Genomic DNA, 21,807 nt, shown 5'->3' with positions numbered 1-21,807 from the left:
ACTACATCATCAAGTGGTTACAAAGAATTAATTAAAATGTCTTTTTCTTTCTTTTTTTATTTTAACAATAAATCCATGTTCTTTAAATATGACTTTTTCTTTCATATGATTGGTGTAATTTTTAGCTTAATAATGGTTTGTTGGCCAGTTATAATTAGTATAGAAAACGTTTATGGGCATGAAAGATTCTACACTAATCTTAATTTCCCATTAATTAAATTCATATATATAAGATAAAAAAATAACTATTATTTTAACACGATGGTTGTAAAAAAAAAAAACTTAATTAAAATGGTATCATCCCCATCATTTTCGTCTGTTGATAAACTAGTAATTGCAATCCTATTAGCCCCAACATTCCATATATATTTGCCTTGCCAGCCCCTGTAATTGCAGAGCATCATCTATTAACTCATGTCCAGAGTCCTCGAGGATAAGTTCTAGTCTTCTTCTTGCTTTCTTCATCTCCCATTTACCTGTATTTATTATCACTCTGTTCAGTCTTCTTTAGAGAACATGGTTATCAATAAGAAGTCCAGGAAAGAAAGCACACTAAAAAAGATTCTGAAGGCACCCCTTAGGATTTTGGCCAGGGCCAGGGACTTCTACATTAAGGGAATGGCTGAATACTCAGATCAGGTCTGTGTGATGAGTTGCCCAACAGGCAATTTCAATACCATGCCTCGAAGTTACAGTGTCAGCTCAACAAAACCAAACCACTTGGATGATGATCGTAGGGAGCCTTTAAGGGCTGCCTCCACCAGGAGTAATTTAGGAAGTAGAAACAGCAAGATCAATGTGGATGTTCCTGCAAGACAACAATATAGTCATAAGAAATCTGCAACTCGACTAGGAGACAATATGCCTAGGAGTCATACTGTTGCTATTGGAAGGATTGATGAAGAAAAACCATGTGATTTTGATGAAGAGGATGTCAAGGTTAAGACCAATGTTTATCCCAGAAGCAGAAGCTATGCTGTCTCTAAAAGGTGAAGAAGGGGGCCGGTAGTTCCCTTTTATCTTCACTTTTCAGACTTTCTTGTTCTCTTGTTTGTCAAATTTGGCTCAATTTCTTGTTTGCCAACATATATTTACAGTACCTGTTTCAGCTTAAGTTCCAACTTTGGCACGTGTGCCGTTCTTATCCTTGTTTTTGACAATTGAAAAGGAAGCTTGTCATCAATTTTCATAAATTTCTTAATCCTTAGTCGTCATGAAGAAGGCTGCCTCGTCCTAAATTGGAAAAAGTAATTGAACTTAATCTTGAAGGTTGGTGCTAGAATACCTTCGATACATACTACCTTAAATGTGTTATTTATTTTTGTTGGAATTGGAAAGTTCTGTCTCAAAATCCTCATCCCCATCCGCTTTCTTTTATTTGACTTGAAATTTTATATGGATTAGTGTTAAGGTAGTATTTGGTTACTTCCATTCACCAGCGCAGACTGAAATAAAAAATAAATAAATTGCTCTCCGAACCGTGCTGGATAGTCTCCTATCACGCAGCTCTCACTCAAACCCAACCTGTGGTGGATCCCGAGGGACAAAGTCAAAGCGCCGATCAAGCAGCGACACTACTCTAGGCTCAGCTTTAAGCTGCTATCGTTCGTTTTGGATAAGTCAAGCAGCTTCGGTCGGTTTGCCCAGGTGATCTTCCCTTATCTTCCCTAACGTTCAGAGTTGTTCTGGTTTGAGAAAGGAGCACCGGCTGAGCACCCTAAATGAATAAGAAATGGACAGCAGAGGGTGCCGCAGGCATGATTATTATTATTCAACCAAGTTGAAGCTAGCAAGATGTCGATTACGCACCAGAGGTTGGTAAGAACTGAGGACAATGACAGAAGAGAAAAGTTTTTAGCAAGTCTAGTCAGCATGACTAAGCAGTCTAAACGCCTTGAATAAATTGGATCCAACAATAATCCAGACAAACAGAGTCGTACAGTCATAAAGTTGTGGGCTAATTAAAATTCACATTTCACAAATATTATGCCTGAACTAATGAGGAAAAGCTAATAGTGATTTTAGGACAGTCATTCAACATTGTCTAAAGAACGCACCCCAATGTTCGACAAAATGCTGTTGAATATGATAGTCTCTTAGCGCTGCCATTGACAACCCAGGCAAGAAATCTAATTATTTTATTTTATTTTAGCAAATTGCGTGATGCTTTTATTTGTTTATCTGTTTTCTTTAGGAGGTGGTGCTAAACAGAGCAACATAAAGCAGAGGAGGATGGCTAAGAGGGTGGCAAGTGATGCAAACGAAATCACAAATAAAGAAAGATAAGAGTTTTTGACCGAACAGGGTTTGCATACAAAAATACTAACCAGTAGTTTTATTCTAAATTACAATTATAATATATTTTGCCTTTTTAGAGGTTACAACTCTTTAGATAAGTCAAGAAACTGATCTTTATAATGCAGGAAAATCAAAATCCTGAAAGAAAAAAAACATAATATCAAATCCAAAATTTATAGAAAATCCAAAAACTTAAACAATATTTTTTAGACCTAATTTGAGGGTTTTCCAAAGCTGTTAGACCTTATATAGAATTGGATCTTAAAAATTATCTAGTAAAATTTAAGTCCCATCTAACAATTTGATTTTTAAAACTTTTTCTGTCAAGTTATATTGAACTTAGCTCTGTTACGTAAATAAATCCGCTAGGTTTATATATATATATATATATATATATATATATATATATATATATATATATATGATCCATTAATAGCAGATCTTCATTTAGATGTTGTTCAGAACCGTCAAAACTTTTCTGACCCACCTACATCAGCAAAGGAAAGGTTGAAGTCTTCTATTGTGGAGACTGCCGTTCAAGACCAAACTTTGAGGTCTCCAGCCCAGGCGACTTGTGACAAGATTTGAGAATGGAGTAGAAATCTACTTGAGGAATGCCCATCCATCTATTTCCCTTTTGATGCGTCGACATACCAGAAACCCAAGTGTTTAGTTAATTACTATTAGCTCAGATGTTTTCAATGTGATCTTTTATTATCTGTTTCAACAGTGTGTATTGATTGTAGGTTGCTTTGTTTCAGGCTCCTTGGATTCTTGAAACACAGATATAACACTATGCTGCTAGCTCATACAAATTGCAGATGAAAGGAAAACCAAATAAGCAGCCTCTGTTCTGATAGATTTTCAGTAGGGTGGATTTGCAGAAATTCAATTTGCAGAAAGTCTACTGTTACAAAATCGCACCTCTAGAGCTGCGATTTGATATAATGAGTTGAGGATTACCATTTAAAATCTGCATTGCTACAATTTCATCTCCTCCCTTCCTCACTCTACGATCAAATCTGAACTTTGATCCTCCCATGTTTTTGGTATAACCATGGGACAAAAATTTATGGGATTCCAGCATGGTTCTTACAATAACAGCTAGATCTTAGTTGCTAGAACATTTTCATGTTATTATTATTTTTCTTATTGTAACTTTAGAATTCCATTTTGCTCTTGCAATCGATTCAAATTCATGTAGAATTGGTTCCAAATATGCTGTTAAAAGAATCATTTAAAAAAAAAAAACCAGTGATTAAGCATAAGACAACTCCATGTTTTTCGAGAGAATTAGCTCAAGTTATCCCCTCATCTCCAATATATCCATGAAAATATAATTGTTCCTAATATTTTCTTCATTTTAAATTATTCTTCGATATATTCTTCTAATATATATTTTCACAAAAATTAATAGAAATACACATATCTTTCTAAAACTGGGTTAGGTTTAAGTTTCTCACCCGAAAGTATTTTCATTAATTCTGGTAACAATACTCAACGATAATTATTCGGAGATAAATCAAAAGCAATCAAACATTATAGACTAGGCATAAAAAACCAACGACAAGTGGCGCTAATTAATTATATTTTTACGTTTTGCATTATTTAAGACTAAAAACCGTTCTGATTTTCAAAAAAGAATCGTTGAATACACAGACAACTTGCATTTTATTTTTCTTCTCATGGATCCCAATTTTTGGGTGAAGTAGCGTGACAAGATACAATGGCCAATTATTACACAAGTTCTCTACATAATCAAGGCATGAGGAGAAGACAGAGGCACAGGCAAGGCAAGCAAAACTTGCTTCAATAAAGCAGGACAGTCATCCTATTCTGGATGAAGAACATAGATTCAACCATGGCAATCACTGCTATATATACCTTACAAGCATGGAGACAATCATTTATCAAAGGGAGGATAGACCTACGAAGAAAGAGAAAGACATGAATCTTGCAAGAGTGTCTCGTGTGTGCAGACATGCTGATGAAACACAATCCACTGCCTTAAGCAAGACTACTTGAGGACAACTGCTGCATATTGATTCAGTCGTCCCTAATTGCCAACAGAAAATATACAGCCATGTCGAATGTGAGTGCACGGGAATGGAAGGCTTGAACCACCCTAGTTCAGGTTTTCTGTCATTCAACAAGACATATGGATGAGCACTGAGTGCTAGAAATCATGTGTATATAATTCGATTTATTCAGTGTTTATGACAATAATCCACATGAATCTCGTAAACAACGGGGTTAAAAACCTTGTCATAGATTACAGATACGAGGCATTGCCCCCACATCAAAGTCAGGTAGAAAACTGTCCGGATGCATAGATGAATCCATGAAATCAGAAAATACATGTAACACGTCGGGATTGGAATGATGAAATCGGAATAACTCAGAAAAAATACAAAAAATCCGAGATAATAGATTGAAATAATACAGCTCGATCACAAGGGTAAATCTAAAATGAATCTAGAATGAATTGATAGGCCACTATGTCTTTAAATAATTTAATGATTTATCATTCTGCCCAGCTGCTCAGGAACAACTAATATCCACAACTAGCATATTAGCTATGTAATGAAATTTTTCCAGGCTCGATAGATCTGCCGGAAAGGATTTCGGAACTGGGATCATAAGGTAGGGATGAGTCTAGATTGCCTACGTTTTGAGAATCGAGGCCATGTCAATTCCCATCTGACGCATTGAAATATTATTTTATTCAAACCCAACGATATAAGATGTTGATATTGAAAACATAGGCATCATAGCAAGCTAGCAACCTACCACAAGGCAATTACTGTTTCACCATAACAGAAACTTGGAAATTTTAAGAGAGAAAAGAAAATCCAAAAAAATAACTACTCTTTTGATCACAACAGCCACTTGGGCATGGTTGAAGGGATGCTGGAAGGTGTTTTTGGTCACTTTGGAAAGCGAAGATCTTAGTCCCTATCACGAGCACAAAAAGCACCATGATTTAGTCAAAAATAAGCTCAAGCCACGCAAACAATTCTCTTCTTTATGCACATAAACTCAAGTCACCCCACCACCTAACAAAATCATTCTTCTATCATACCAAGTCCTCGATAAGTGGAACATTATTCTCCAATCATGCACTAGTTTAAGCCATGTAAAAAAGTGCCACTACATGCTTCTCTCTTTTCAGTACTTTCAAACAAAGCCTTCAATTATGGCCGTAGTGTTTTTTTTTTTCCTTTTTAAAAAAGAATGAAAAAAAAAAACCATGGCCACCAATTCAATTATTCAAATGGTCAATCAATTATTTCATGCATTACAAATATCCAATCATCATAGTATATAACATATTTGTGAGACCCGACTTGAAACTAACCTCGAAAAGAATCGGAGTAACTCCGTCAATATATCAATCCACAAATTAACTCCAGTGAAAAAAAAGTCATTGTTTTTATTATAAAAACAAATTCATTAAAATTAACTCGGCTAATCTCATGAAAAAACGTGAATGAGTCAAAAAGATTTTATTATATTAATATCCTTTTCAAATTAATTTGAAATTCAGCTTCAATCAGGATTTTATGGGTTTTCAGGTCAACTACTGAGTTTAATAACTATTGTATTTGGTATAAAAAAGAATACTAAAAAATTATGCTTGACGCTCTTATAAAAACCAGACAAACCTATGATTAAATACTTAAAAAAAAACAACAGTATAAACCAAACCAAAATACAACACCATGCACGGATGAGCAACTAAATTAACCACTGTCAAAATCAAACAAAACTTACTTTTTTTCCTATGTTTTGGTCGGTGAATCATTCACCAAGGCCCATCATCGGGATAATCAAAGGGGGTCTCGGTGACCGTGCCAGAATCCAGTAAATCAGGGTGCACAAAACCATACTTCCTCAAGACTTGATTATCAGCGAAATTCAAAGCCTTGACCATCCCATTCCAACAAGTCTCCCCGTGATAAATCTGATTGTGATCCCCACTACAAGGCTGACAGCCAGTAAAATGTGTGATGAAGGGTCTCCTCCAGCTCCCTTTACCATTCCCTGCCTCCTTCAAGTGTGGCTCTCTAAACACGCCGTATTGCTCACTCACTTTCTCTGCATGTCGTCTCCTCAATTTCCCATCTTCCTTTTCCAACTCCGTGTACTTCTCCGTTATGTTATCGTACGTTGGCACTATATCTGCCCAATACCCTTCAAAGTAATACTCCCCTTCTAAGTAAATCTTGTCCATCAAACCCTTATCCTGATAAAGCATATAGATCAAGCCCGACTGATCGTCTGATTCAGGGAACAGCTTGTCCTTGAATACTGACCGTTGGATTGGACCCCACTTCTTGTATTCAGAACTCATTGGACCCATGCCACTCCATTTCTCCATGAAATCCATAGACCACTGACAATTTCTTATCAGAAAAACGCCAGCGTTTAAAGCCGTCCAACTCTTCTCCTTGTAGATCAACTTTTCCCAGCCGTGGACCACCAAGTTATGGTTCCTGTAATCATAACGCCGTAACGGGAGCTTGTATTCCATGTCGGTGAACATGGCATCCGAGTCAACCCACCAGATCCACTCAGCTTCTGGGTGAGCTAGCATGGCTGCTTTAACGACGGGTAGTTTGGCCCAATAACTAGACATTTTTGGATGTAACAGAACATTGTTGTAAAAGATGTCGTAGCCGTGGATTCTACAGTAATCAACTTTGTTCTTGAAGAATCTTAAAAGTAAATGATCACCTATTGGGTTCTTGCATGGCTTCGATTGTGATCCAGTCACAAGAACCACACGATCACGAGCGCCAGGGGCAAATGAAGGGTGACGTTTGAGCCACTCTTTTCGCTTCTCGTCCCAGTTCTTCATCGGTCTCTCGATCGAATAACTCAGTTCTTGATCGTCGTAGAAGGTTTGGTCTGGTGGGTCGTAGCCTAGATTGACAGCAGGATTTTCTTGAACGCATTGCTGGGTTCGGGCGTCGTTGGTGGCGGATTTTGTACTACCCCTGGGTTCGAAACTGTGCGGAACTGTGTAAGACCACAATGACCAGACTAGTAAAAAAGCTAATAGAGCACCACCAAGATAGAGAAACCCGTCACTGAAACAGGAAAAGGGTTTGTTTCTAACACTTGATTTGGCCATTGGAGAGTATTGAGACTTGTTTTGGGGAACTTCTGGTGTGATCATTTTACATTAAGCTACATGTGAAAGAAAGAGAGAGGCTAACCAGGTTAGATTTTTCTAGTAATATTGTATCTTCTTTTGGCTAGTAGTAGTGACTAGTGAGAGTGAAAGATGTGTTGGACTTGGTAGGTTTTAATGCATTGACCAATATTGATGCCGCAAGTTAAGAGGAGAGGGTTTATGCAAGAGAGATTATCATACAATTTGCAAAAATCTGGTGGGGTATTTAGGATCAAGAAAATGAGTTTGTGATTGGAGGGTGGAGAGCGTCGGTGTCATGGCGCCTTGTAGGCTAAAATGCGCCGGGCTTGTTAATTGAGGGCTAATGATTATATAATATGATCCTTGCTTTATGTTTTTGTTCACATAGGTGCTCTTACTTACAATTTTATGAAATCAATCTCTCTTCCTCTGTTATTTGAGTCTAGGGATGGTTCTAAATTGAGTATATGTCAATCTAGTTTTCTTTATCTTTAAAAAACGGGGGATTGATTTGATCATATTTAAAGTTACAAATTTTACTGAGCAAATGGTAAGAATAGAGGGACATATGAGAGTGAGTTTTAGGCATGAAACGATAAGGTAAGGCGTGAACTACGGCAGTAATGGGGCGCGTGTTGATGAGGTGTGGGGTTTTAGAAGTGACACGTAGACTATTACACGTGACAGTGCATCACCGACACTTTCCCAGTTGAACTAGAATTTCTGGTGTGATTTTGGACATTTCCGGCATAAGTTCCGTCATTTACGATACTTTTGTCTTAAGTTTTATTTTATTTTAGTTAATTATTATCCTCCATACCGTCGTCTTCCCCTCGCCTCAAGAATTGGGTTCCATTTTATTTTATTAAACCCTGGGGCTCCTTGAATTTAGCTCTCGTATTACATAATTAATTATTTTATTTTCAAAACAACGACCCCCTAGTTCTAGAATCCGAATCTCCAAATCACATATAATCATTCAAGAGTAATTTAGAGATTATATATATATATAAAGAAATCTCTTATCAAACAATTTTGAAGATGCATTATTAAGTCAATTTAGTACATCAAAGATCTTAATATATTTTATTAAATACTAATTTTAAAATTGTAATTTAAGAAGTTAAAAAAATAGAGTAATTCTCCTTCATCACCATATTAATCTTGAATCTTTAATTGTTGGTTATGTACAGTATGGGGAGAGGAACTCAAATTTAAACCTCTTAATTTGAAGGGAAAAAAGGGTTATTATGAAGTTCGGACACTTGTCTGACTTTAATTTGTTGAATAAAAAGAAGAAACGCCTTATTCTAGTTTAATGAGGAAAATGGGAGCCATAGTGTCACGTGACCATCGATTGTTGAAAACCCATTCTAAAAGAGCACACAAGAAGTCAACACACAGAAAAACCAAACGGACAAAAATAGCACTTCAATTCACTATAATTAGCTATAAATTCTCTTAACCGTGACCATTTAACCCAACAATACTCCGCTATTTTTTTTTTAATATTAATGAAATAATCTGGTTTGAAAAAAAAAAAGATGAAATGGCAAAATTTGTATATATAAAGATTGAGAAACACAATATTTAATATTGTAGTTATTTTCAATTGTGATATTTCAAAAAAAAAAATTGTGAAATTGGTTGGACGTGAGGAGAGAAGAGAAAGGGAAAAAAACAAAAATCTCAAAAATACGATTATTTCTAGGGTAACAAATATGACACACTAAGATTATTTTTAATAATTTTATTTAATGTTGTTAAATTAATCTTATCGAGATTTTTTTTATAATATTAGAGAGAATTTAATCAAAAATTTGGTGTTCTTTCGAGATTTGTTTTTTTTTTATTTTTTTTCCTCTCTCCTCTCTTCTTTCTTCTTTATCCTCATGTGCAGCCCGTTTTAGAATTGTTTTTAAAATATCACAATTCAAAATAGCGACAAGCAATGTTGCATTTTCTAATCTTGTAATAGACACACTACACTATTTTGCTAATTTTGTTTCTAATTGTGTTATTTTGCCGGTATTTCTTTTTTTAAAAAAAAACACAATACTCCCCAATCAAAAAGAAAAAAATCAATATTTAAGAGGTAATTTAGTGTAGAATATTTTTTAAAAGTATTTTTTAATTATAAATATATTAAAATAATATATTTTTATTTTTATTTTTTTTATATATCATCACATTAAAATCATCATTAAAAAAACACATATTAATTTTATGTTTTTTCAAGTATATAACTGAAAAACAAGCATGACCCTTAAAAAAACAAATAAGAAGAAATTAATGGACGTATGAATTCTTCAACAAAAATGGAGCTGTCCGTTGTTAGTGAAGAGTCCAAAAAAAAATCAAATATAGAACAAAAGTCGAAACGACCACCAAGTGAAGACACCAATTCCGAGATCAGATCATCTATGACATGTTTTTGTGGTATAATAATCTCACAACAAGTAAGAAGAGCTTTTTTTTAAGTGTCTCTTCTGTTCATCCTATGCTCATGTTTCATGTACCCTTTTTTTCAAGTGTTTGGGTTATTTATGTATATCTTAATTAATTTTATAAATTTTAAAATTTAATGATAATACAAATTTAAATCAATAATTTTTTAAAAATAAATTTAAAAACTAATTAATTGAGATATACACCTCTAATGTCTCCTAACTTGATTTTTTCCTCCGTTCAAGGTTGCATCCATCTTTGCATAGCCTATTACTGGTATATTTTAGTATTGGAATTCACAAATCATGTCTGGAGCATAATTGTTAAATGACTTTGGAAATTCAGATCTCGAAATTTGATTCTAGTTAGATTTTATTTAACCTGGTCAAACACTGTATAAACCCTACCGAATCGGTACTAAAAAATTTCTTATAAAAACAATTCATTTGGTTGACTCAATGATAATCCATGGATGAACTAGTAACTTGGTGAATGAGATCCCTTTTCGGATTAATTTTCAAGTAGAGTCTAACAACCAGTTTGCCCTACCTCCATGTGAGTAGTCGATTTAATTCAGACTGACAACATGATGAGCCAACTGCAGACACAGTGACCGTTCAGATCGCAGTTGGGTCCTAGGTCTCTCCTGTCACTGTCTGACAATGGTCTCTTAACACATATACAAACGTTATTAAGATAAAATCCAACACTGTGCCAGCAAATGCTTTCATAGCTCAGTTGGTTAGAGCACCCGTTTAGTAAGCGGGAGGTCTTGAGTTCAACTCTCAATGAAAGCATTTCGATGATTTCTTTTTTTTTTGTGTGTATATATTCTTCTTCGGAAGCTCACAGGAAGATGAACGTGGAAGCAGGTAACCAAAGACAACTCTATCTCCGTTTTTGTTCCGTGTTGTATTGTCCCTCGGTATTCTTCTACCTCACGCTATCTAAGTCTATTACGGAATGGAAACCAAAGACGACTCTCCATCATGGCCTGCTGCATGTGTATTGAGGACTGAATTTATCAACCCAAACTCGCTACAGTCCTCATCATTTTGACAGTTTCAAATCAAGAGGTAGAAACTGAACACCATTTTCTGTCCCGGCACATGTTCTTATAGGCGACTTGAATAATAGAATACAGTACAAGAGAATACAATTATTTTACTCATAGACATTCGTTGTAATGCACAAAAACAACAGCAGAGAAGTCTTTTGCTTTTCCACTGCCTTTACATATCTAGGCCAGCTTTACTTATTTAGTGACACAATGACATTAATCTAAGATCTCATCCACTAATCAGTTACTTTTAGCATTCAGGATTTACGTTCCTCGACATCCTTCAAGGTCTCGCCACTTGAGGTAAACCAGCCCTGCCTGATAATGAGTATAAGCTCCAGCCACTACCAATACATGGAAAAGTTGGTGACTGTGCCCTGCAATGTCAAATTTCCCAGGCATCCATCTTTCTGGAATCCTTGTGGCATAAATCAGTGCTCCGATTCCATAGAAAATCCCCATCAGGACCTCATAGCCAGTTGTGTGAAGGGCCTCAGGCTGATGCCAGAACAAGATAAGCTTGTGCAGAATAGGCGCCACCCCAGACAAACCCATGCCAAGGAAAAGGGATGCACGAACGGTACGGAATTCAGGGTTTTGAAACACTGGCAGTAGTGAAACCAATATTGTGGCAACCCCCAAGAGAGTTATGAACCCCAAGTACAGGTTACAGAAAAAAGGATTGCACATGAAGGAGTAGTACACAGGAGGGTAAAACGAGGTGGAAATGAGGGCTGCAATTCCAGCATAGTCAAGCCTAAGCAGGATGTATGTTAAGCGCTCGGAGTGGCAAGAGAGAAGGTGGCAAGTGCTGCTAGCTAGCAAGCAAAACATAGCCCCACCCAAGAAAGCAAAGAATGGCCAACGTGTGATTGGCCTCAGCATCAGGGGTGCTATCATGTTTGCAACATCCTCCTTCATGCTACGCTGGATTTAATAGGGAAAAATAGTAATAAGAACATTAGCCAAATGACGACAGGAGATTAGATGGGAGATTCTATACATGCAAATTGCTGAATATACAAAACGGTAGAAAGCAGCAACTGGAAAATAATATCAGCATCAATAAAGAATATTCTTTTAAACCCTTCTCTTCTTGCAACTGGAAAATAATATTCTTTTAAGCATGATGGATTGGACTACCATTCTAATCATCGCAATACAAACAACGTTCAATCTTTTAAATTCAAACAGAAAAATAAATCAATGTTCGTTCCTAAAATATCTATGTTATAAATATACTGAAACATCACAGCAATACGTGTAAAGATAAGGCATGACTATCTTAAAATAATGGCAAAAAGTTGTAGTGTGAGATATGACATCCCATGCAACAAAGTGAACCTTCAGCATCAAATAGGTGAACTGCTGAAACTTTGGAAATGTAGAACTTAGTTCTATGTTACATGTAACTTGTCAAACAATACACTCTAAGAGTGTGGATATATGCTGTTTTCACCTTTCATTATAAAACAAGTAATTGATACACGCAATATAGTTTGCAATACAGATGGCTTCTATGTAAACAGCACAAATGTCAGTTGCAGGCTGTCTGTTGCTCAGAGTCTTAGTTGAGAAGTTTTGAAATTCAGAGCTTATGCAATTGGCAAGTTGCCTATTTCTGATTTACAAACAAAAATTTAATAAATCTTTAAACACAAAAGAAAGCAAAATCCAATCCTTCAGAGGTAAGGTTCTGAAGACAGCAAAATTCAATCCTTCAGAGGTAAGGTTCTGAAGACAGCATCGGTACCAATCAACACACCACAAGAAAAGCAAAAGGATGAAGGACAACTTCATTGAATGTTGCAATTTCAGTATTCCAAAATCTTATTAACATGTGAGGATATCTTGATGCTCAATGCACCAAGGAACAAGAATATCCAATTTAATCAGAAGTATGAATTCTAAATTCTCCCTCACAAATCAGCCATCTAATTTCAACCAGCATCATATCATGTTACCACAGACAGGGGCATAAATTCCAGTTTCATCACCAACCACCAAGAATGTGGCCCACCAGTGTCATCTATTGACTGTAATATCAGCATTGAGGAAAAAGATCATTACCAGAACACACACATCAGTCTGGTTGCTATGTGAGAACCGCTCAGGCAAACAATTGTATAGAAGGTCCATGACATGCCATCTTGAGAATGATGGAAGCAAATCAATTGAAGGCAATGTACTCTTCAACTCTCCGCTAAGTTTGTGCAGATCAGGCATGTTGGGTAACGAGGGAAGGCATTCTTGCAATTTGTGCAAATCAGCTTTCAACACCTCAGGTAGTTGTAGAGAATGAAGATCAACCACCTTTGGAACCTTCATTGCAGTATATATGGTCAAGGACAGGAAAAGGAAAAACCCGATCAAATGCCTGCAGTGAATCAATAATCTGATATTAAAGACCCGAAACAGAACATCTGACTTCTGAACCAAAACTTATGAAAAGGGCACTTCAAATATTGGCATCACCAAGTTCATGGATCTTGGAAATAAGTCAGGATAACAAAATACGACTGGCATATTGAAACGACACAAACCTTTAGTTCACTGAACAACCAAAAGCTGAGTTACTGACTAAAAATTCAGGAATTTAAATTTGATATCATCCCTCTTTGTAGACTCAAAAGTAAATCTAATCCACCCACATGAGATTTTAGACAATTTCTCAAACATTTCTATACCGAAACCACAAGATTTGTTGAATATGAACCTCTCATTTTATAAATATTGTATGCTATCAGCCAGCAATAAAAACCATATTTCATTTCTGTCCTCGTATCTTCGCTTCCTCATTCCAAATGGAAGTGCCACTGTCACATAGACAAGCAGCACACTACTTTCTTCCTAAATATGAAATCAAAAGGAACCGCAAACCTTTTAGTACAAAATCAAGCAAGAAACATATGTGACCAGTCTTTCTCTAAACAGTAAAGAACCACAACAATCCACGTACGGCCAACATCTACAGCAGATTTTTGCACAAACACCAAAACAAGAGACTTTGAATTAACTCCATGAGAAACACTAAATAAGGGGTTGTTGCCATAAGATGGGAAACTTACGTCCAAACATTCAATGTCTCATTGTGGATAGTGAAGACACTGAGCAAAACCTGCTTCAAAGGCCATTCAGAACGGTAATGGCCCAAAATGAACTCATTGTCCCTTAAATATGCGGGCAAGGAATTGTACTCTACAAGCTGGTACTTAACTTTCTTCCATAATCTCTTCCCTTTCCCTTCCATTGAAACACTTACTGGGAGTTTCTCAATTGTTTCAGATATCAGCTCTGAATCCTCACTCGTATGTTTTACACCATCCATCCTCTGTTAAAACAAATGCACACATGCCGTCAAAATAAATAAACTAATTAATATAGCAAAAGCCGTATTTTTTTCAAGGCAAACCTCAAAATCAAGAAATGGGATCGTACAGAATAAGAATTCAAGAAAGTCTAAGCTGCTAACGTATTTTATGGAATCAATAAAAGAAGAAATATATAAGAATGGGGTAGAGAAGAACCAAGAAAGGAAGAAAGCAAAGGCAGAAGATGGTACCTGAAATTGAATAGCTAGATGATGATGATGACGATGATGTTCTTTGCGTATAAAAGAAAAGAATTTTCAAGCTCTCAAGTCGAAGGCCATACAATAAATCAAGAGCTAGAAATTTATAGAGGGAGGATCCTCCAAGGGAATCGGAAAGAGAAAGGAAGCAGATGCTTTTGAGGAGATGCGGAGATGCCAAAGTTGGTTTCGGTTCGGTGGCTCTGTTCCGCCAAAAGGTTGCCGATTCGAAACGATATTAATAGAAATGGAAATAAATACAAAGCATTGGAGATATTTTCGGGTACCCTTTCGATTTTTTCTTCTTTGAGATGGTAATACGTTGAAATTAGGTGGTGATTGTGACAATTATAAATTATAATTGTCAAAATGAAGTGGTTTTTTTTTTTAATTTCTTTTATGCTGATTCAATTATAAACTATTTAATTTTTTTATGATACTATAATAATAAATTCATTAAAAGTTTTATAAAATGCAATAACTCTAATAATGACTTGAGTTTTCTTTGTAAAACCAAACCATATATTATGGGCATGGCTAATAAATAAACCATATATTTTAATGGGAAGTTAAATGGATCTATTTTGAGTAAATATGATTTTTAATTTTAGAGATTCAACATTTGCTTAACATGATTTCATGTGATTACTAAGTAGATTTTTCTCCGTTTTATAATAATTTTTTTATTTCTATTATTATTATTAATGAAAATATCTTGGTTATTTTGCGTGTACCTCAACTAATTCTACGGGGTCTAAAGTTAACGACCATGTAAACTTTCAGTGACCCTGAAATTTGTGGAACTCGAACTGATAACTTCTAAGGAGAAAATTCAGGGTTTGATTCCTTTAAACTTAGTAAATGAAAAAAACACTATTTATATATATATATATATATATATATATATATAAACTAGGCTGGATAATGCTAAAATCCAAAAGGCCTAACAAAGAGTCCTAGCTCAAAAATGAATGGAATAGACTTTAAAGTCCAATCTTCTCACCTTGGTAGTTTTGGTTTCGAAGGCCCAAAACAAAAAATAAATATGATAAATTAATTAATTCTCAAGTTAATTTCAATTTCATATTAGGGATCTAATCTAAAATATATATATATATATAATAACTAAACGAATAATGATATGCAAAAAACTATACAAGACAACGTTTCTTGGGAAATGATATTTTTGAATAATTTTTATTTTTTAAAAACATAACTATTTTGTTTTTATCATTTTCTTTACTAGCCTTCTTTAAAAACTATGTGATGATTTTCTTTCTACCTCTTTTTAGTTCGAAAGCCATATGTGTCCGACAAGGATAACGAGCTTTGTAGTAAAATGACTGTTTTGGAATTTGAAATTGTGTTTTAAAAATGCGACTGACATGTAAAAATATTAATTTTATGATTTTTTAGTATTTTTTTTATAATTTTAATGTGTTGATGTTAAAATTAAAAAAATATAAAAATAAAATTATTTTAATATATTTTCTAGTGAAAAATACTTTTAAAAAACACAATACACCACAATATCAAATAAACAATAATTCCTATATATAATTTATAATGTCAAATGTGGACACTTGGAATTAAAGTTGCCATTAAGATTATTTATTTTTATTTTAACGCTTTGACTTTTGAAATTTGATTTTATTGACATAATTAAGTTGGGTTACAACACGACTATTAGGATTAGAATTAAATCTAATTGATAGTCGTCCAGGTTAATTAAAAAACTAAGTGTTGTTTTTAACAATAGTCTCATTAACCTATGGATAAGACGTTTTATTAAACAAAACAATATATAAATTTTTTCCTTTATTTATACTCTAAAAAAAAGCTTAGAAGCTTGGTTTTACAAGGTATTGCTTTTGCCCGTGACGGATAAATACCTTAATTAAAAATAATTTTCCCAGCTCATCTTCATCATCTAGGACCAACAGAAGAGCCACGAAGTTTATAGTTATTGTCTCCAGCAGGCCTTGTTAAACTCCTTTTTCTTACCAGTCTGTATGGGCTAAGATTTTGTTTATTTAATAGGACGTGGACTGGTTTTGTCGAATAAGCTAAACAAGATTCCACTATTATTATCCAGAAAATTGGTAGTGTAAAAGGGACGTTGGGAACCTTTGTTTAGAGTGGAATCCGAATCTTTCACACCATCTATTGTGCCTCTATGCTATAATACTCCAATCCATCCACTCATCGGCTTTGATTTGTGGGAAAGACTTAGAAAGCACAAATCCAAGATGCTTCACCGAGCCACTATACGAAAATATACCACGAGATTGGGTCGAGGGAAACAAAGCGGAAGCAAACTCAATCATGTCGAGGGAAACTAGGAAATTGGCGTTTTTTTTTTTTAATGTATAGCTATTAAATCTGGCTTGATAAATTGACTTTGGGATCTAGATTTTGATTCTGACAATGTTAGATATTAATTACACGAAAACCAGTGACTTCTTCAGTTAATTCATACCTGATAGATTTGACAATAAAACTCGGTAGAGACGTAGAGTTAACTCTAAAAGAACTAAGAAAAAAAACATAGAAAATATAGTTATGTACAAAATAATTATCTGAATTAACCTTATAACTCATAGATTAACCTAATAATCCAAACTCTAAACCAGGTCTAACAATAATTTTATGATTTTGTGTGCCCTTCCAACTTCGAAGGACAAAGTTATCCAACATATTTTATCCTTGATTATAATTAACTAAAATATAGCAGATGCAAACACCCCCAAGTCATATTTATAATCTTAGAATTAAGTGTCCTTTCTCTACTGAAGAAAGCTAAGCTATATTTTCTTTCTGGCAACCACAACTCATTTAATTATTTATATTCATTCATTGAACCTCAGAAAGGCCACCTTGAAAGCATCCCCGCGAGCTCGAAGCAACTTCTTATACTTGACCTTGCGATCGGTATTCTCTAGAGTAACCAATTAGGCGATAGCTTGAAAATGGAATACGTTTCGTTTTGATTTGAACTGGACAATTCAGGATTAAATGATTTATTTTTACAAAAAAAAAAAAACATCTACCATGTTGACTATGTGTTTTATCCTCACACATATCCACATGCTAAGACTGCACATTAGGATAAAATTATTTCTTTTTGTAAGAAAAGGGTGCATAAGATGAATTTAGTGGTAGCATTAATCCTCACACATATCCATTTTATTTTCACAGTTTTTCCATCTTTTTTATTCACAGAAATCAAACACTATTTAATTTAATTAGCATATTCCAAAAAATATTTTTCTAACAAAATATTAATTGTACTGTTAGAATCAAAATCTATGTAAAAAATGTTTTAATATGGTATGTAAAAACTGTTTTTTTTTCTTTAAAAAAAATTCAACCTCACTACCAAGCTAACTATGATTTTGGAAGCAAAACAAATACGAGCATGTTTAGAGTATAGTTACAATTGTTTTTGAAAGTGTTATTTATTTAAATATGTATAAAAATAATATTTTTTTATTTTTTAAAAATTATTTTTGATATCAGTGCGTCAAAATGATATAAAAATACAAAAACATATTAATTTAAAGCAAAAAAATAATTTTTTTTATTTTTTTTTAAATATTTTTAAAATACAAAAATAAATAAAACGTTAGATTCTAAACCCAAGTGGTTACAAATATTTTCGTTTTCTGAGAAGGGTTGATAAGGGAGTATGGTTAGCTTAATGACTTTAACCTTAACTAGCATAAACCCATTCTAATCAGAGTGATTTTGAAGGATGATGGAGAGTGACGATAGTGTTTAAATTTTTTTTTGTTTTCTTATTAATAATATTTTTTTTTTTTGATAATATGAATATTCCAACTTTAATTGGGATGCCCGGACGTAGCAGCCGTGCAAGACAATTATTTTGACAAAGCAGGCAAAGAGAAATTTCGTTTTTCAAATCAATCATGGGCTCCTCGTCCTCTGGGCTTACCAAAAGAGCTGAGTGATAGCTTCCCGTGAGTTGATGGCCCCCCACGCAAGAGCCTACGATTCTTCCTTGATTCTTTTAATTCGTGTGTTTTCACGTTTTTGTAAGCAACTCTTCTATTTTCTTTTCTTCTTCTTCTTCTCTTTTTAATCCATAATAAATAGTATTTTTTAATCCATTTATACATCAATCAATCGAGATTAGATTCTCTCTCAAATGATTTTTAGAATTTACTCATTATAAATCATATCTTATACCTTGTATAATAATTTAAATTATTAATTTAAATTATTAATTTAAAATGATTATTTAATATAATATTATAGTCTTCATAGTTAAACTGATATAAATTTAAATCTTATTACTTTTTTTATAATTAAAATTAATTAATAATACAAGTATATAATATGGGTTTTTTTTCATATTCAAAGAGTTTTTTTTTTAGAAAATATGTTAAAAAAATAATATAAATTATATTTTGGATTTTACATTGATTATGATAAAGTAATTCTATGCTGATGTGCAATTTATTTACCATCAATTATCTTGATACTTTAATAAATAAATAAAAATGATATGTCTAGTTTAGTTGTATTGAATGGGTGGATTTAAACAAAATCTTAAGAGAAACAAAGACAGGAGGAGACTTTTAGCTTTGAAGAAGAAGAAAAATTATAAATGAAGAATCTAATTGCAGATAAAATTTGGACTGTAGTTAATGAATTGTTTGAAAATCTCATAAGCTTAAATATATATACCAACCGCCACGACTCTTCATGGCAATGCTAGTCATAAAAAAATTTGAAGGTGGTGGAAAGTTATTTTTTGTAGTTTCAAAACTCAATATCTTTTTTTCAAGAATTTAATATATAGTTAATTTAATATATACATGATCATATTATATCATAACTTAAACAATTCAATACTAGTTTACAATATTATTGAGATTGAGACAGTGGCAATATTCAGTTAATTGGTTTTGTGGAAGGAAAATGCAATCGTTGCAATACAAAATGGAAAAAAAAAATCTATCTCAAAAAAGAGGATTTGTTTGAGAAAGAATAGACAATTAAATATAAGAGAGGCCAAACTTTTGATATATAAATATTGTAAGCAGTATCCATTTTCAGCACTTGTTTGGAGACATGTCTTGGCTTGACTTGAAACCCTTCCCGCAGCATCTCTTTGCATGGCAATTCCCCGGCATGGCTGCATCAAGTACCTCGCCACGACACCGTTGAGGCATGCTTTGCCTAATAAGGTTGTAGCATCCTCTCACCATTTCCTGTGTCCATTTTTGTCATGAAACGGTGATTTTGTTACTTTTACATTTGATTCACCAAACAAAGAAAAGTTTGGACAAACTGACTTTAATCACTATTACATGGTCTAATAGCCTCAGATCCAAATAAACTCTTATATAGTGAGGGCTTTAATATTTTTTTAGTGATAAATATTTTGTGATTTGTTTGATGAGCTTATCGTGCACCAAAACTAATACAACCCCCTGATAAAGACTTGATAAAGATAAAGTTTTAAGACTTGCCTTGTCCATTCTACTGTGAAAGCACTCTAATTTGGGGCCATCAATAGTTTGATTAGTCACCCATAGCACTGCAGCTGCTGCTATTGTTGATGGAGTATAAGCCAAGATTTTAATCACTGTCAAGATTCATGCAAGCTAGCTGTGATTTTTGTTTGTATAGAAGAGATAGGAAAATCTGATCACTCTAGGAATTAATTACCTCTACATGTGCTGATGATAAGATCGGATGAATGAGTCAAAATAAAATTTTTACTTCTGGGGCTGAGATGTGGAAGCTTTGCAACGAAATAATGCAGAAAAGAGAAAGGTGTAATGATGTGTAATCGCCACTTCAGACAGCTCATGACCAAAAGCTCCATCCTTTGAACTGTGCTTGGTTTGAATAAAAATCTGGGCTCCAATAGCTGTATGTCTAAAAGAGATGGGACTCTTGTTTCCTCCATTTTTGCTGCTAGAGATAGGCATGCTACTGCTAATAGCTGCAGGGGCCATCCTTTACCATGCTGCATGAAACAACGATTAAATGAGAATTCGACAGGCTAAATTTTGCCAATCTTCTGGGCAGGGCATCCTAATATTAGAGTAGAGAATGATTCTGATACCTATTAATTTGTTCTTTAATGTATGTGGCTCCAATGTTGTTAGCAATTAACCATCCTACGATTGAAATACATAATGATCATTAAGTTCAGAACACAATACCTGCAATGGACGAGATAGTATGAAGCAATGAAAATAGCTGACAGAGAGATAGGCTGTTTCAGGCTTAAACCGGTAGGAAGCATGCGCCTGCAAAGCAGAAATGATATTTAATTACCAAGAAAGAAAGAAGAACTGCACAGGGGAGTGGATTCAAAAGACTAGCATCAACCTTTAACATCCAATTCAGTGCATCTTGATGAGCTGAACCAACTTGTGAAATCTCTAGAAATCGAGTTATTAGCTCGGTTGCTGGCATTTGATGAAGCTCAGAAAGGAGGATATTATCAATGTAGCTCTCATCGATATCAACTGGGAACTCTGTAGATGAAAGGCTACTGGTTTCACTAATGTCATCATCACTACTGGAGCAAAGTGCAACACCAGGTGTTTCGTTGCAGTACAAGTTAATAGGAGTACTGGAAACATCTGTCGAGACAGACATATTGTAGCTGATCTTTACTCAATGCAACTGAGCATCATTTTTCCAGTAGAGGAAAGGTGCAGAACCTTTTCGCTGCTTGTGGTGTTGGTGTATCTAATATATTTATTCTGATAATCACTGCTTTTGATTTTGACATGACTGCATGTAGGTAATTTGCATGAAGCTTCCTTAAAGAGCAGCCAAATTGCTGTAGGGCCAATTTTAGGATCGGTGGGTGACTAAATTCCTGTAGTAGTGCTTGTCTTGTATCCAAAATTTTGCCAAAATTATTCCCTGCCGCTTAAGATCATGCTGCAATAATAACGTTAGATGCTTACAGGGAGGGATGCCAAATTGGCGATAGATTGGGTCAGGGCAGGTGTTTTGTCCATCGGCTTCTAACCTGGAATATCCAAACCCGTCACCCACCTTGATCCAATCGGGTAAAGTCGGATGGAGGATTCTCTCCATCCAAGCAGAGACCCCGTCCTGTTTTTAATTCAATTTTCAAAATTAAAATCTTAGTTTAAACATCTTCATTCATAAATCATAAAATTATAAAATAAAATATAACATTCAAATTCATGCATAGTACCATTAAAATCCTTCATGAATCATTAGACAAGAATTCATATGTTGTATTGGAAG

The 21,807-nt window shown here is 34.3% G+C and overlaps 4 protein-coding genes and 1 non-coding gene across 6 annotated transcripts; 2 read left to right on the top strand and 3 right to left on the bottom strand.

The window, feature by feature from the left end:
• Positions 1-516: 516 nt before the first annotated feature.
• LOC7464772 (uncharacterized) lies at positions 517-993 on the top strand. Its single transcript, XM_002320628.3, has one exon. It carries the CDS (start codon positions 517-519, stop codon positions 991-993), a length of 477 nt encoding a protein of 158 aa, XP_002320664.1.
• A 2,952-nt stretch (positions 994-3,945) lies between these two features.
• LOC112324182 (putative glycosyltransferase 7) lies at positions 3,946-7,704 on the bottom strand. 2 transcript variants are annotated; one of them, XM_024585838.2, is made up of 2 exons: positions 6,073-7,701; positions 3,946-4,437 (listed from the first exon to the last, which is right to left on the bottom strand). In XM_024585838.2, the coding sequence occupies exon 1, from the start codon at positions 7,478-7,480 to the stop codon at positions 6,104-6,106; it is 1,377 nt and encodes a 458-aa protein (XP_024441606.2). In that variant the 5' UTR covers positions 7,481-7,701; the 3' UTR covers positions 3,946-4,437; positions 6,073-6,103. The 2 variants fall into 2 exon arrangements, with proteins under 2 accessions (XP_024441606.2, XP_024441609.2); XM_024585841.2 differs by lacking the exon at positions 3,946-4,437 and adding an exon at positions 5,000-5,253 and having other exon boundaries at positions 6,073-7,704.
• A 2,926-nt stretch (positions 7,705-10,630) lies between these two features.
• On the top strand, positions 10,631-10,704 carry TRNAT-AGU (transfer RNA threonine (anticodon AGU)). The gene has a single exon. It is a non-coding gene; the product is annotated as a tRNA-Thr (tRNA).
• Positions 10,705-11,000: 296 nt separating this feature from the next.
• LOC7464770 (heptahelical transmembrane protein 4) lies at positions 11,001-14,777 on the bottom strand. Its single transcript, XM_002319968.4, has 4 exons — positions 14,530-14,777; positions 14,036-14,298; positions 13,038-13,344; positions 11,001-11,894 (listed from the first exon to the last, which is right to left on the bottom strand). Exons 2-4 carry the CDS (start codon positions 14,293-14,295, stop codon positions 11,232-11,234), a joined length of 1,230 nt encoding a protein of 409 aa, XP_002320004.2. The 5' UTR covers positions 14,296-14,298; positions 14,530-14,777; the 3' UTR covers positions 11,001-11,231.
• A 4,623-nt stretch (positions 14,778-19,400) lies between these two features.
• Positions 19,401-21,277, bottom strand: LOC7497301 (cyclin-D1-1). The gene is made up of 5 exons (XM_002319967.4): positions 20,908-21,277; positions 20,739-20,825; positions 20,236-20,539; positions 20,037-20,152; positions 19,401-19,775 (listed from the first exon to the last, which is right to left on the bottom strand). The coding sequence occupies exons 1-5, from the start codon at positions 21,178-21,180 to the stop codon at positions 19,617-19,619; spliced, it is 939 nt and encodes a 312-aa protein (XP_002320003.3). The 5' UTR covers positions 21,181-21,277; the 3' UTR covers positions 19,401-19,616.
• Between the last annotated feature and the right edge of the window lie 530 nt (positions 21,278-21,807).

Source organism: Populus trichocarpa, chromosome 14 (assembly GCF_000002775.5).
Source record: "Populus trichocarpa isolate Nisqually-1 chromosome 14, P.trichocarpa_v4.1, whole genome shotgun sequence".
Classification (NCBI taxonomy): domain Eukaryota; kingdom Viridiplantae; phylum Streptophyta; class Magnoliopsida; order Malpighiales; family Salicaceae; genus Populus; species Populus trichocarpa.
The sequence above is the reverse complement of the archived record's forward strand: the minus strand, read 5'-3'. Positions and strand labels throughout refer to the sequence as shown.

What these genes read in the sequence shown, in the direction of transcription:
- LOC7464770 (XM_002319968.4), bottom strand. Translation starts at nt 14,295, where the DNA reads ATGGATGGTGTAAAACATACGAGTGAGGATTCAGAGCTGATATCTGAA. An exon ending in GAGACATTGAATGTTTGGAC is followed by an intron (nt 13,345 to 14,035) that starts GTAAGTTTCCCA and finishes GATTCACTGCAG; the next exon opens with GCATTTGATCGGGTTTTTCC. An exon ending in AGACTGATGTGTGTGTTCTG is followed by an intron (nt 11,895 to 13,037) that starts GTAATGATCTTT and finishes TATTAAATCCAG; the next exon opens with CGTAGCATGAAGGAGGATGT.
- LOC7464772 (XM_002320628.3), top strand. Translation starts at nt 517, where the DNA reads ATGGTTATCAATAAGAAGTCCAGGAAAGAAAGCACACTAAAAAAGATT.
- LOC7497301 (XM_002319967.4), bottom strand. Translation starts at nt 21,180, where the DNA reads ATGTCTGTCTCGACAGATGTTTCCAGTACTCCTATTAACTTGTACTGC. An exon ending in TATCATCAGCACATGTAGAG is followed by an intron (nt 20,153 to 20,235) that starts GTAATTAATTCC and finishes GAATCTTGACAG; the next exon opens with TGATTAAAATCTTGGCTTAT. An exon ending in TTCACAGTAGAATGGACAAG is followed by an intron (nt 19,776 to 20,036) that starts GCAAGTCTTAAA and finishes AAATGGACACAG; the next exon opens with GAAATGGTGAGAGGATGCTA.
- LOC112324182 (XM_024585841.2), bottom strand. Translation starts at nt 7,480, where the DNA reads ATGATCACACCAGAAGTTCCCCAAAACAAGTCTCAATACTCTCCAATG.